Raw genomic sequence first — 12,992 nt, forward strand, 5'->3', positions numbered from 1 at the left:
CTGACCTTGTGTGTGTGCTTCCTGGTCGTACTCGTGTGCGATGCTGTCATCAGAGCGAGCGAGCGAGCGAGGGCGGCCTTATATAAACTCCTACTCGGAGTGGAGTCCTCATCACTTTGTGTCTGGGAGGTCGTACGCATTTACGTCGCGCAGGAAATCCAAGGATGAAACTCCTCTTCGCCGCCACCTTTGCGCTCTTGGCGCTTTCATCCTTGTTGGACGGCGTGCAAGCGTCTTACTCGCCGTACGACAAGATAGTGGCGCACAGCCGCATCCGCGCCAGGACCCAAGGGTAAGAAATGGATATACATCTGCAAAAGGGACAGATATTAAATAGGATTGTTGCAGCTATTTCATGGATATAAAAGTCATGGATATTGATTTGAAAATAATATTGAGATGAGGCCAAATTCTACTACCTGTGTTCCAGACTATAAATGGCACTTTTTTCATAGTTTGCCTGGGCTTGCCACTCATACTCGTTTGTAACTTTTATTGTTTTTTTTCTTTGACCACCAACAGCCTGTTATGTCGTTTTTTTAGTCTATGTGGAAAAACAGTTATGTTAACACAAGGGTGTCAGACTCGGGTTTGTTTGCGGGCCGCTTTAACGTTAACTTGATTTCACGTGGACCGGACTTTTTTAATATAAATGGATTAAAAGAACTGGATTAAAAGCCCTGAATATTCATTTTTTATAGATCTAATACAATGTTTATTTTAGCTTTTTTTTAATATATATATTTAGATTTTATAAAATGATTTTTGAAATAAAAACACAGAAAAATGGATTAAAAATGACAATGATTGATTTAAAAGGGGGAAAATCATGAAATTTAATATACATCTATACTCTTCATTTTAATTTGATCCTAAAATAGAAAGTCGGCACTTATGATTTACTTTCCCGGGCCACACAAAATGATGTGGCGGGCCAGATTTGGCCCCCGGGCCACCAATTTGACATGTGTGTTAACAAATGCCTATTTAGCCTGTTGTTAGTGACTTGAACGTATGTTTGTTCTTGGTTGCAGATCAAATAAAAAAAAAGTCCTTCCAAAAATGCTACACAGATTTTTTTTTACATCAATTTTGCTCATACTTACAATATGCTGCGTTTAATCGCGTTACGAATTCCCATTTCCTTCCACTTCAGGCCCAATGTCTGCGCTTTACAACAAGTCATGGGGACCAGGAAGAAGTACTTCAGCACTTGTCGCAATTGGTACCAAGGCTCCATCTGCGGAAAGAAAGCGTGAGTATTACTTTACATTCTTCTACTACCAAACCCAACAAAATGACTAAAACCATTTTTGAAACAGAAATGTTTGTTTTGAATTTAAAAAAAAAAATCACCAAGGCTACTTCACTTTCAAATCATTACCAGACACCCCCCCCCCCCCCCCCCCCCGTTTCCAATGTGGCGAATATAAAGTAGGTTTAGCGACGCCATTTTCCATGTGTGAGGGATGAAAGGGTTTAACTGTACTTAAAGAGACATGAAACGCTTGGTAATCTTGGCATTGAAATTTTTGGACGCGGCGCCCGTGACCACCGACTCCAGGATGTGGTTCCCAACTGCTGACACGATTCATGACCGGAAAAGGCCGCCGTTTACTCCAACTCTACAACTTCTTTCTGGCCGTTTCTGGCTGCTCAGCACTTTTGTCTTCAAACATGGAGCGCTGATTTTTTGGGGGGTTCACCGCCCTCTCCGTCAAAGGCCTCCCGGTCCGTCAACGACACTGTCGGTGCCCGCCGCGCTTGTTTGGATTGGATTGGATAACTTTATTCATCCCGTATTCGGGAAATTTCGTTGTCACAGTAGCAAGAGGGTGAGAATACAGACACAGCAAAAGACATTTTAGACATAAATAGATAGGTAATAAGTAGGCTAATAGATAAATACATGAATAAATATATAAATAAGCGTGTCTCTGAAGTATATATATACATATATACACACATACATGTATACATATATATATATACATATATATATACACATATATACATATACATACACACACATATATACATATATATAAATATATATACATATATATACACATACATACATATACATACATACACATATATATATATGCATACATACATACATATATATACATATATATATATATATATATATATACATATATATGTATATATACATATATATACATACATATATACATATATATATACATATACATACATACATATATACATACATACATATATACATACATATATATACATATATATATATATATATATATATATATATATACACACACATACATACATATATACATATATGTATATAGACATACATACATATATACATATATATATATATATATATATATATATATATATATATATATATATATATATATATATATATATATATATATATGTATACACATACACACATACGTGTACATACACCCATACACACACTTCCAGGGCTCAACTTGAAGGCTTCATCGCAAACACTCGACGGTCCTGTTACGTAAACAAATGCAAGCTTGCCAAATCTTCGCTTGCTCGCGACTAGTCATTTGTCTTGGGTTTTCCTTTCCTGGCAGACATGTCATTGATGCCGCCTGGGTATTAACAAACAATGATTTGGCTTCCAGTCAAGCATTTCTTGCAGCGGTTTGAGAATGTATGGTCACAAAAAAATGACAGTCCAACTTCACTTGAAGTTTTTAGCATAGCTTATTGACACTTCTATACACTTCAGCCAAGTACAAATAAATACAGAACTGAGGAATTCTGCTTTGACATTTGGATCTCTACAATGCAGTAAAACCGCCATACTTTTAGATGCTATCAGTCAGTCTCCATAAACGCGACCATAAAAGGCTGTTTTTGCTGAGCCATAAAGTTCTCCCATCCCATTTTGCCCGCTCGGCATTTCTTCACGCCAAAATGAGGTTAACCGAACGATGGGCGAACTGATTGGCAATCTTCAAATGCAGCGATCGGGTAATTTAAATCCGATGTTTTAATAGTAGCTTCGAACCAGGAGGCACTTTTCCACGAGACTTTCGAGCCAGATGGCAGATCGCACGGCACGGTTGGCTAGCGACAGATCGACCGTTGTCACATCTGGAAACGGTGACGTTTCAGTCCGTAGCTAGAAACCAAAAGTCGATCTCCTAAACGACGGCAGTCGTCAACTTTCTCCAAGCTGATTGTGGAAAAGACACATGATCATCACCTAAAAGCGTCTGAAATTGCTCACTAAATCTGCCGATCAAGAATAAAGGAAGGACTAAAGGGCTTTTGTTCAAACAAGAGATGGAAAAACTTCGACATTCGTTTTTTGGGCTAGATTGGACTCTTAGAATGGTATACTTTAGATTAGATTAGATAACTTTTTCATCCCGTGTTTGGGAAATTTCATTGTCACAGTAGCAAGAGGGTGAGAATACAGACACAGGAAAACTTTCACTTACAGGTCTTAGTAAAATAAGAAAACAGTATGCTGCTGCCAGTCATTGCAAATACAAGGGAACTAGACCATAATATTATGAAATGGTTAAACTGAGAGTCAAAGGATTGTAAAAATCGTGGTTTTCAAATGTTGTTCTTTAACCTATCTTTTTATTTGTGTTTTGGGATTTTCCTGTGATGGAAAACACTTTGACCTAGTGTTGAATTGTGCTGTAAAACATTATTAGCTTTGCCTTGTCTTGCCTTGTTTAAATGATTTTGCTAGCCATTGGAGTTTCCTATTTTTAGTTTTTTATCCTTACAGGATGGTCCTTTACGAGTGCTGCCCGGGATACATGAAGTTGGACGGAATGCGCGGTTGCCCTGCAGGTGCGTGCTGTCGGAGTCCATTTACAAAAGATTTATTCGGCCGTATCCACCCACGTGTTTCCGACACGTTTACAGTAGCGTTCTTTTTTGGGTTGTACATGTGATGGAAGTTCTACAAAGGGCGGGGCAAAACAATCGTTCACTAACAGGCTCCAATTCACTTTGTTACATATACTAGCGTACCTTTTTGACAATAATCACAAGACGCCATTATAACAATCAAACATAACAATAGAGTCATGGGTACGATTGAAACGCCAGATCTTTTACCCACACAGTGGCCCCAATCGATCACGTGTACGGCACGCTGGGTATGGTGAAGGCCCATTCGACCCAGAGATACGCCGAGACGTCCAAACTGAGGGGCGAGATCGAGGGATCCGGATCCTACACCTTCTTCGCGCCAAGTAACGAAGCTTGGGACCTTTTGACCGACGTAAGACTTTGTCTTCTACACGTTCTTCACCCGTTAAAGTCCCATTGTCACCAACATTGGAACGGACACAACAAGTGTACCAGTAAGAAAATCCAGGTTTCAAAATGTTCTGAAGATTGCTGTCCTTGCTGTTGTGTAGAGTCCATAGGCCTAAATTCTAAGGCATTGACCATTTACGAGATGCTAATGGCTTCCGAGTCAGGCGTTTCTCTTTCCCTCACTCAAATGTGCCGTGTTGTGGTGACGTTGCTCTGGGTTCCAACTTTTAAGGTAAAATCTCTGTGGAAATATCTTCTTGATAATTGTGTACTGCCTAAAAAAATGGTGAGAGTGGGACTTTAAAGCTTCAAACGATGGCAGCGCCTCCCCGAATGGACAAAGGAATGCTTCTAAGATCCCAAAGGTTTTCTCGGTCTTCTAACAGGACATGCGAGCGGCGCTGGTCAGCAACGTCAACGTGGAGCTGTACAACGCCCTGCGTTACCACATGGTCAACAAACGCCTCCTCACCAAAGACCTGCGCAACGGAATGACGGTCCCGTCCATGTACAACGAGCTGGGTCTGCTCATCAATCACTACACTAACGGGGTGAGCGCCACGATGGGTAGCGTCGGCCGCCGGGAGTGGCACCTTCTCAAGCGGGGTCTTTCCCCCGTTGCCCCCCAGGTGGTGACTGTCAACTGCGCCAGGATCATCCACGGCAACCAGGTGGCCACCAACGGCGTGGTCCACGTCATCGATCGCGTGATCAGCGCGGTTGGGAGGACCATCAGGGACGTCATCGAAGTGGAAGACGAACTGTCCACGCTGAATGTGAGTTAACGTCTTTGTTCTTGCTTCATTTATAGTCTGTCATTGGGGATCTCAAGAGGAGGACAATGTTGTTATTTATTCCAAAACGATTGCAAAGTCGTCACCGAGTCGAGAAACTTGACTCTGTTATCGAGGTAAACAATAGTCGTGTTTGTGAAGTGTCCTCGGGGGCTTTTTGACGTTGCGTTTTAGCCCGTTAGATTAGACAGGCAATAATTACAGTGAGCTGAAGCTTGTGTTTATCGGGCAAATCTTCCTGTTTACATTTGCGGGAAGGCAAGAGCTCAGCGTTATGTAAAGAGCGTTGCTGAAACTTAAACGGTAATTAATTCCAGTCACCGTAAAAGGGAATGTTCATGGCGTTTCATTCCCGCTCCTGGTCGGGTCGTCATCGTCGTGTCTGGCAATCCCACGACTGGGTTTTCCGTCCAGGACATCGCCGTGAACTCCGGGTTGCTGGACAAGCTGTCTGAGGACGGACATTTCACTCTCTTCGCCCCCACCAACGATGCCTTTGACAAGCTGGGAGGTGACGTGCTGGAAAGGCTCCAGAGCGACAAGCAGATCCTCAAAGGTACGCCCAATGATTGCTCGGCATGTCATCAGGCATCTTTGTAGCTCAGAGGTCAATGCACGTAGACGTACATAATTCAAACTTCTCCGGCTCTTCGTTTGCTCGGTTTTCTTGTCACGGGTTCAATCGTCTCCAATTGGAAACAGCTGAAACCGCCGTTTCTATGCAAAGAGTCTGGATATGAATAAATGAGTCTCAGCTTACAAGTTCCACTTGTAATCGTGAAGAGAAAGTCAACAGATCAAAGAGAGTAGTTCCTGTTGTAACCAGATCGCACATTTACACCGACGACCTGTTTTTGCAAGGTAGCTGAGCTGAAACCGTTGAGGAGCTTGTTCTATTATTCGAAAATTGAGAGCGCTGTTGTTCTGGTTTGAAGCAACATAAAACATCTTTGCTTGGAAGCGCTACTTACACAAAGCGGGCTGGTGAACCTCAAATATTTTATTGGCCAATGATGTCAGATCACTCAATCCCACATAAAGTTAAACAGAACCGTGGCGGGATCCCAAGTGGTTATCGACGGGGACCCGAAGGATCCAAGGTTCTTCTGGCTCCCGAGAGCTTCGGTTTCTTGCGTAATGTGACACCTAGCGTGGAACCACAGCGCCCGAACGGCCGACATGTTCCCGTCGTTCATTAGAACCCGTTTTTTTTTCCAGCTCTTCTGAATTTCCATCTCCTGGACTCGGTGCAATGCTCCGAGGCCATCATGGCCGGTACTTCTTACGAGACCCTGGAGGGCAATAACATTGAAATCGGCTGTGACGGCGAGAGCTTGACGGTCAACGGCATCAAGATGGTGCTCAAGAAGGACATCGTCACGACCAATGGCGTCATCCACCTCATCGACAGAGTCCTCATGCCGGACTCAGGTTAGAGCCCTATTTACTGTTCCGCTGATCTTCTCTGACCCTCTGCTGACCGTTCCGCAACTGTGCCTCATTACCATTTGTGACTCAAGACTCAGTGATAAGGGATAGTTTGTACAATATTTATTCTAACAAAGTCCAAACGCAAGTACAACAAAGAAAGCCAGAAAATGCAGCAATAACAATTCCCGTTTATTGGCCTCATTTCACCGTTAGCATCCCCTCTGCCTCTGAAGCCAAACAGGTGATGGAACTCGTGGGAAGCTCCCAGTCCACCTTTGGTGACATGGTATCCGAGCTGGGTCTCTCTGCGGCCATGAGGCCTGAAGCCGAGTACACTCTCCTGGCCCCTCTCAACGTGGCCTTCAACGGTAAGTGCCTAACTCTCCAGCTGCCCTATCACATTTGTCCTCAAAGTCCAGGTTTTCCTACTCAGACTGAAGCTAAGTGGAAGTCCCAAGGTTAGGTTTGTTAAACATCGAAGTACTGTTCAGTCAACGGGGCCTGGATAGTTTATGGATTTGGAAATGGGCTAAGAGCTTTCACGGGGCCAACAGATGGAGATAACAGGAACCTCATGCTTGTTCTGCAACTTCTTCCCGATGTGGAGACAGGATTTGTAGCTTATTGAACACGGCCCAGTCACCAAACTTGACATAGTGCTGGAAATAACTCCGAGAATCGGAATGTTGCTCATCCGGACTCTATATCACTTTGTCGAAAATAGGTTGTGGCAAAGATTCCGAGGGGGATTCAAAATCATTTGGCTATTTCTGGTGAGTCGTGCTGAAAATTGTTTCCATATTTTTTTTTACTGGAGATGAGGTGATGTCCATGGATCAGAGGATGCTTAAAATTATCTTGGAGAACCACATCCTGAACAACAAGATCAGCCTCGGACAGTTGTACAACGGCCAGACGCTGGAGACCATCGGCGGAAAGCTCCTGAGGGTCTTCATCTATCGCACGGTGAGTCCTCCATTTGTTGGACATTGGATCCCTGTAGATTGAGGCGCTACCTGGACTTCTAGGTCTGTCTTTTCTTCGCAGGCCGTTTGCATCGAGAACTCATGCCTGATCCGAGGTAGCAAGGAGGGAAGCAACGGTGCGCTACATCTTATGAGGAACTTCCTCAAACCGGCCGAGGCCTCCATGTATGAGATTCTGAGCAACAAAGGCGGCTTCAAGTAAGAGCAATCTCTGTAAATGAAGGTCAATTCTTTGGAAAAAGCTCATCAAACTATGATAAAGGGGTTTGGAAGTTGTAAAATAAAAGCTAACAAGTAGCATGTTGTTGTAGTGATCGCTCTGTTTCCCGCAGGATCTTTTTGTCTCTGATGGAAGATGCCGGGCTCACAGACTTGTTGAAACAAGAGGGAGATTTCACATTATTCGCTCCCACTGACAAGGCGTTTGCCGGCTTGACGGACAGAGATTTCGCACTTCTTAAGAGTAGGCCTCCCTCCCCCCCGCACGCCTAACACGTTGCCAGATGATAATCACCCTCGCTTGACACTCTTTCAAATTAGGTGACATCAACGTTCTCCGAACCATCCTCCTCTACCACATCAATAACGGCATCTTCATCGGCGGCGGGTTAGAGACCGGCGTTACCAATCTACTCAAGTCCCTGCAAGGCAGCAATCTCCGAGTGATGTTTGTGAGTTCGATTGCATTTACTTGAGCTAATTGTTGTCGCGCAATCGGCGTAAACCTTCATCATTGGTTTCCGATTATTCTTTGGCAAGATTCATTAGTTAAAATGACTTTTAAAAATGGAGTTTCAGGCCGGCAAACGTTGTTTTTTTTGCAGGCCAACGATACCATGCGAGTCAACTCGGTCCAGATCCCCGAGTCCGACACCATGGCTACCAACGGCGTCGTGCACTTTGTCAACCAACTACTGTACCCCGCCGGTAGCGTTCTAGACTTTCTGTAAAAGCTATCGAGCTGTGTGAGCTCCCCTCTTTGCCGTTGTTTTATTTTGAAAGACACTTGCCCTACTCTCGCTCAGATATCCCCGTTGGAAGCCAGGATGTCCTCTCGCTACTGAAGAGACTCGTTACATATATGCAAATTAAGGTGAGTTATCGCCGCATTTCCATGTACGTAAACTAGGGTTCCAACTGTTTTACAACCCTGTATCATATTTTGACAACCTTTTGTTCGCATTGGAAGGGGTTGAGCTTCATTTGGTCTTTTTTTAAAGTCCCCCACAGACCCAAAATTCGGTTTTTGTAAAGCCTAGTCACCTGTTCCATCATAAAATAACCCATAGCACAGGAACAAAACAAGGTAAAGTTAGATAACGAGAGTTTCTTTCGTTTTCAATGATATCAAAATATTTATTCAATCAATGTAGGAATTCGATTTTTTTGGGGGACAAAACATTTGTAAAAATATATAACCTGATTGACACTACCTCGGATGTTTGAGTACAATTGTATGGTCGTACGTTAGCCCATTTTTGCGAGACGTTTCATGGGTCTACTTATGAAACACTATCATGATTTGGTGTTTGTATTTCCAGTACATTCCAGGCTTCAGATACCAGGAAATCCCCCTGACCTTTTTGAGTGAGTATTAAATCAGTTAAAAGCGCATCGCTATTCCGGCACTTGTTAATGTTTTGATGTCTCCTCTTTTTATTAGAGAGAGTCATCACGCGAGTTGTTGGAGGTACAGTAGCATTGACAAATTAGCATCAGCGTCATGTGATTCCCCATCCAGAAGTTCTTAAATACATAAAATGTCACAAATGTTAAACGGAGCTATGTCGGTTGTCACTTTCTTGACATTTTGCAGTAGCTGGACACATTTTTTTGGTTCAGCCGTTTGCTTCAAGTGTCAAGTATTGATTAACATTTTTTTAATTGCGATTCATTAGAAAACTTTTGAGTATTTTCTTGCTTTGATTGCAAAAATATAATTGCAGTATCCTTACAGCTCAGGATGATTGTTAATGGTAGCCAATGATTTATTACTTCAAAACCTACACTTAAAAGCATACATATCTTAAAAAAACATTTTTTTTTTTTCGGACAACTGTACTCTAAATTACCAAAGTGCGATTTGATCCATTTGCAACTTTTCAACCGGCTACCGGAAAATGTTCAGTCTTTTGATTTTGCGTGGCACGTTTCCCACTGACCCCCAAATTGAGTTGCTGGCCGTACCGAGCGAGCGATAAAGAACACGGCTGTCAAATGTAATGCGCAAAACAGATACCACACGTTTCCCGCTCTATGTTAAACAGATGTGCCCCGTGATGTAATGGTTCATCTGAGGCGCTCGTTGTAGCGCTCAAAGGAAAAAGGGCAATGCGAACGGACAAGAAGATTGCGGAAAAATCTAAATCAATTAAAACTAAACATAATGATGGAATGATTTGGTGGGGGAATCACATTTTTGCTGCAGAAAGTCTTCTTATCCGGGAAAAATTGGCTTTTTTTTCTAACTGCGACCTGCCATGTTTCGCTGGAGTTTAGCTCCGGAAACCAAAGTGACAAGGGTCATCCAACAAGAACCATCCATCACCAAAGTGACCCGAGTTATTGAAAGTAAACCCGCCATTACTAAAGTCACCAGAGTTGTCTCGGGTGAGTTTTAATACTTTTGCTAACATAGAATGGTCAATTTCCCGACAAATACTGATTTTACATGCTAACTGTGATTCCAGTACCTCAGTCCTCAGTCAGCAGTGGCTCCTCCCAGATTTACATGGACGGTCAGTCAAACGATTTTCATTTTGTTAAGTCTTTGTAGCGCTATCATAATTTTCCCTGTTCAAATCTTCCCAACTCCCTTCTTCTCTAACCCACGTTCAATTTCGTATTTCGACTCGTCACACGATAAACACAGTAGGACTGCTATTTTCCATTGAATCATAGTCCTCCGCCAGAATTCCTACCCTCGATGATGTCAAAGGTTTCTAGTATTTAGAGGCAAACCGTTGTCTATGATATTTGAATACCTATTGACGAGATTCTATCATTGAAGTAGTGTGTGAAAATATGAAAATATAAAAAGTATGCTTTATTGACTTTTTTCTTCTTCTACAGGCTCCACCATCCAAACCGATGGCAATTTTGAGCCCGAGGGACTAGTCAAAAGGATAAAAGGTGAATTTTAAATAACTGTTTTGTTCACATCACGTTCGCGATGGGCGTATATTGGACCTGATATTTACCTGCCTTGACGTAGAGAGCGGCTTAAGGAGAACCTCTTCTTCCCGAAGAGTATTAGGTAACGCCATGTTTCAGACGGCGAATGCTGCCACCGTCTAAAAAAGCTTTTAATCCAGATTGGCTTGTCAGCTTCTTGTCGTGCAATGGCAATTTTGTGCTTGTAAAACAATAGTCCTAAATGCTATCTTTACTGTGGAGGACTATTTTTGCATGTAGTCTGCGTGGCCTGAATTTGAGAATCCGCCATTAGCGTGTCCTGATCTGATATCGAGGGGAAGTAACATATCCGAGTATATTTTCCGCCTGATTTCAACAGAGGTATCGCAACATTACAATTGTATAAAATGGTGATTTCTAACGAAGCAAGAAAAAAAAATCACAAATCGCCTTTTGGGCGGCGCGTTGTCAAGTGTTTAGCACGACCGCCCCATAGTTCTATAATCAAGGGTTAAATCCCCTTCCTGCATGTTCTCCCCGTGTCTTCCGATGGAATATTTAGACTTTTCCCCCAGGCAAAAATCAACTTGTGAGCATCTGAAAATGAATTAAAAGTTCTACTCACACTTAGCTTTAGCTTAGCTGCTCCCTAAAATTGTGTACATTTGTCTTGTTTCTTCTAGCAATGTTTGTTTTTTTGTTTTTAATGTGAGGAGGCATGCGTTGATGTTGTGGCTTGCGTTGCTATTCATTTAGCATTCTATCGACTCCTCTCTGGCTTATCAATCTAATATTAGAAGGAAATATTTTAGCTCTTCCGCTTTTGGTGTGTTTGTTGGCCTTTCAAAACACCTCGACTTTGTCAACAAAAACTAATTGGAACCCTTTTGCTTTTGTTTCCCAAGCTGGCGGCAGGCAAAGAGGAAGGAACTGAGCCGGCACCATCGGGAAAGAGCGCCATCGGGCCGGCCGGGCGTCCAATCGCAGCGGCTTTGAAAGCGACTCGCTGACACGGCGACGTCCTTTCAAGCAAACGCTCGGTCAGAAATGGAAATCTCCACAGTACTTTGAACGCATATCCACTTTAAGGCTCACAAATGCAAACCAAAGAACATTCCGACGGGACTTTAATATGCCATTAGGGCAGCAATAAAGGCGGGGGGAGAAAAAATAAATCCCAACTCAATCTTACACTTCTATTGTCAAAGCTATGAAACACAAGTAGACGACAAGTGATAAGTAGAATGATGTTTTCTCAACCTGCTCTTAAACTTTAACTTTGAAGCATTTTAAGGTGTCTCTCCTTTCCAACAATGTATCCATCTAAAGATTTCCCCGCTTTCTGTCTTTTTCCCCCAATAAAGTGCATTCTTTGATATAAACACGCTACTTGATTCAAAAGGACAGTCGACGACAAAGTATGCCTTAAAAAGGTCATTTTCCAGAGTGGACTTTTCATCATTTAAAATACAAAGGTCATTTAGATGAAAGAAGTAGATTGAAATGACAAAAAAAATTCTGCTGGCCAGATTGGATGGAAGTGAATTATTTCCTCTCTGTTTTGACGAAAAAAAGGTCAGAAACTCGGCAAGCGGATCATACCAAAACTTGGGAAACGGCCATTTTCGAATTCTTCATCCAAGACAAGTTACATGGCGTTTTAAACACGTTATTTCCGATGGCGGACGAGGGAAATCCTGGATTTGGAAAGACGCCTGAGCTAAACTTGATGGAATCCTTCCAAGTATATGTTGCCTTGGACTTGCTAAACGTCCGGCAGGCAGCTGCTGTTTCAACAGGAGGATTGAGAAAACATCTGCTGGAAGAAGCGTCAGCGTTTGTTTTGGAGAGTTTGTTTTGTTTTTTCCGTGCGACTTCAGAATTCAAAATTCTGAGGACGTGGCGCCGCAAACTGGCGTGCGCTTAAGTGAAAGCAGCCAGGCGACGTGTTGGTTTGAAAAGCGGACAGCCGCGACTTACCGTATTTTCCCGACTAAACGGCGCATCGTATTTTTAGCCGCAGTGTCAATAACGAGTGCTATTTCTGTATTTGACACACACAAAGGACGCACCGTTTTTAAAGACGCAGCCAGGCATGGCAAAACATACACCAGCTTAAAGATACGGACACGCAAAATCAGTCAATTGAAAAAGTTGTCCGTCTTACCTTAGTTTTAATCGTCTCTGACTTTTTGCCCCGGTAGTTATTTTGAAATATTATCGTCTGACATTTCCCAGGCGATGATGTGATAACACGTGGAGACAAGTCGGTCATGTCCTTCCTCCTGAAAATGATTGGTCGCCATGTCAAAACCTGCAAAATGGACAGAAGAAC

At 42.7% G+C, this 12,992-nt stretch overlaps 1 protein-coding gene across 1 annotated transcript; it reads left to right on the forward strand.

The window, feature by feature from the left end:
* The first annotated feature begins 145 nt into the window (after positions 1 to 145).
* postnb (periostin, osteoblast specific factor b) lies at positions 146 to 11,988 on the forward strand. The gene is made up of 21 exons (XM_077611912.1): positions 146 to 292; positions 1,157 to 1,255; positions 3,773 to 3,837; positions 4,116 to 4,273; positions 4,698 to 4,862; positions 4,941 to 5,087; positions 5,520 to 5,661; positions 6,324 to 6,536; positions 6,770 to 6,904; positions 7,354 to 7,502; positions 7,584 to 7,720; positions 7,855 to 7,985; positions 8,063 to 8,193; positions 8,347 to 8,449; positions 8,548 to 8,615; positions 9,064 to 9,109; positions 9,186 to 9,212; positions 10,022 to 10,132; positions 10,213 to 10,260; positions 10,595 to 10,654; positions 11,563 to 11,988. Exons 1-21 carry the CDS (start codon positions 165 to 167, stop codon positions 11,589 to 11,591), a joined length of 2,292 nt encoding a protein of 763 aa, XP_077468038.1. The 5' UTR covers positions 146 to 164; the 3' UTR covers positions 11,592 to 11,988.
* Positions 11,989 to 12,992: the final 1,004 nt, after the last annotated feature.

The sequence above is a fragment of the Stigmatopora argus genome, chromosome 10 (genome assembly GCF_051989625.1).
Source record: "Stigmatopora argus isolate UIUO_Sarg chromosome 10, RoL_Sarg_1.0, whole genome shotgun sequence".
Taxonomy (NCBI): domain Eukaryota; kingdom Metazoa; phylum Chordata; class Actinopteri; order Syngnathiformes; family Syngnathidae; genus Stigmatopora; species Stigmatopora argus.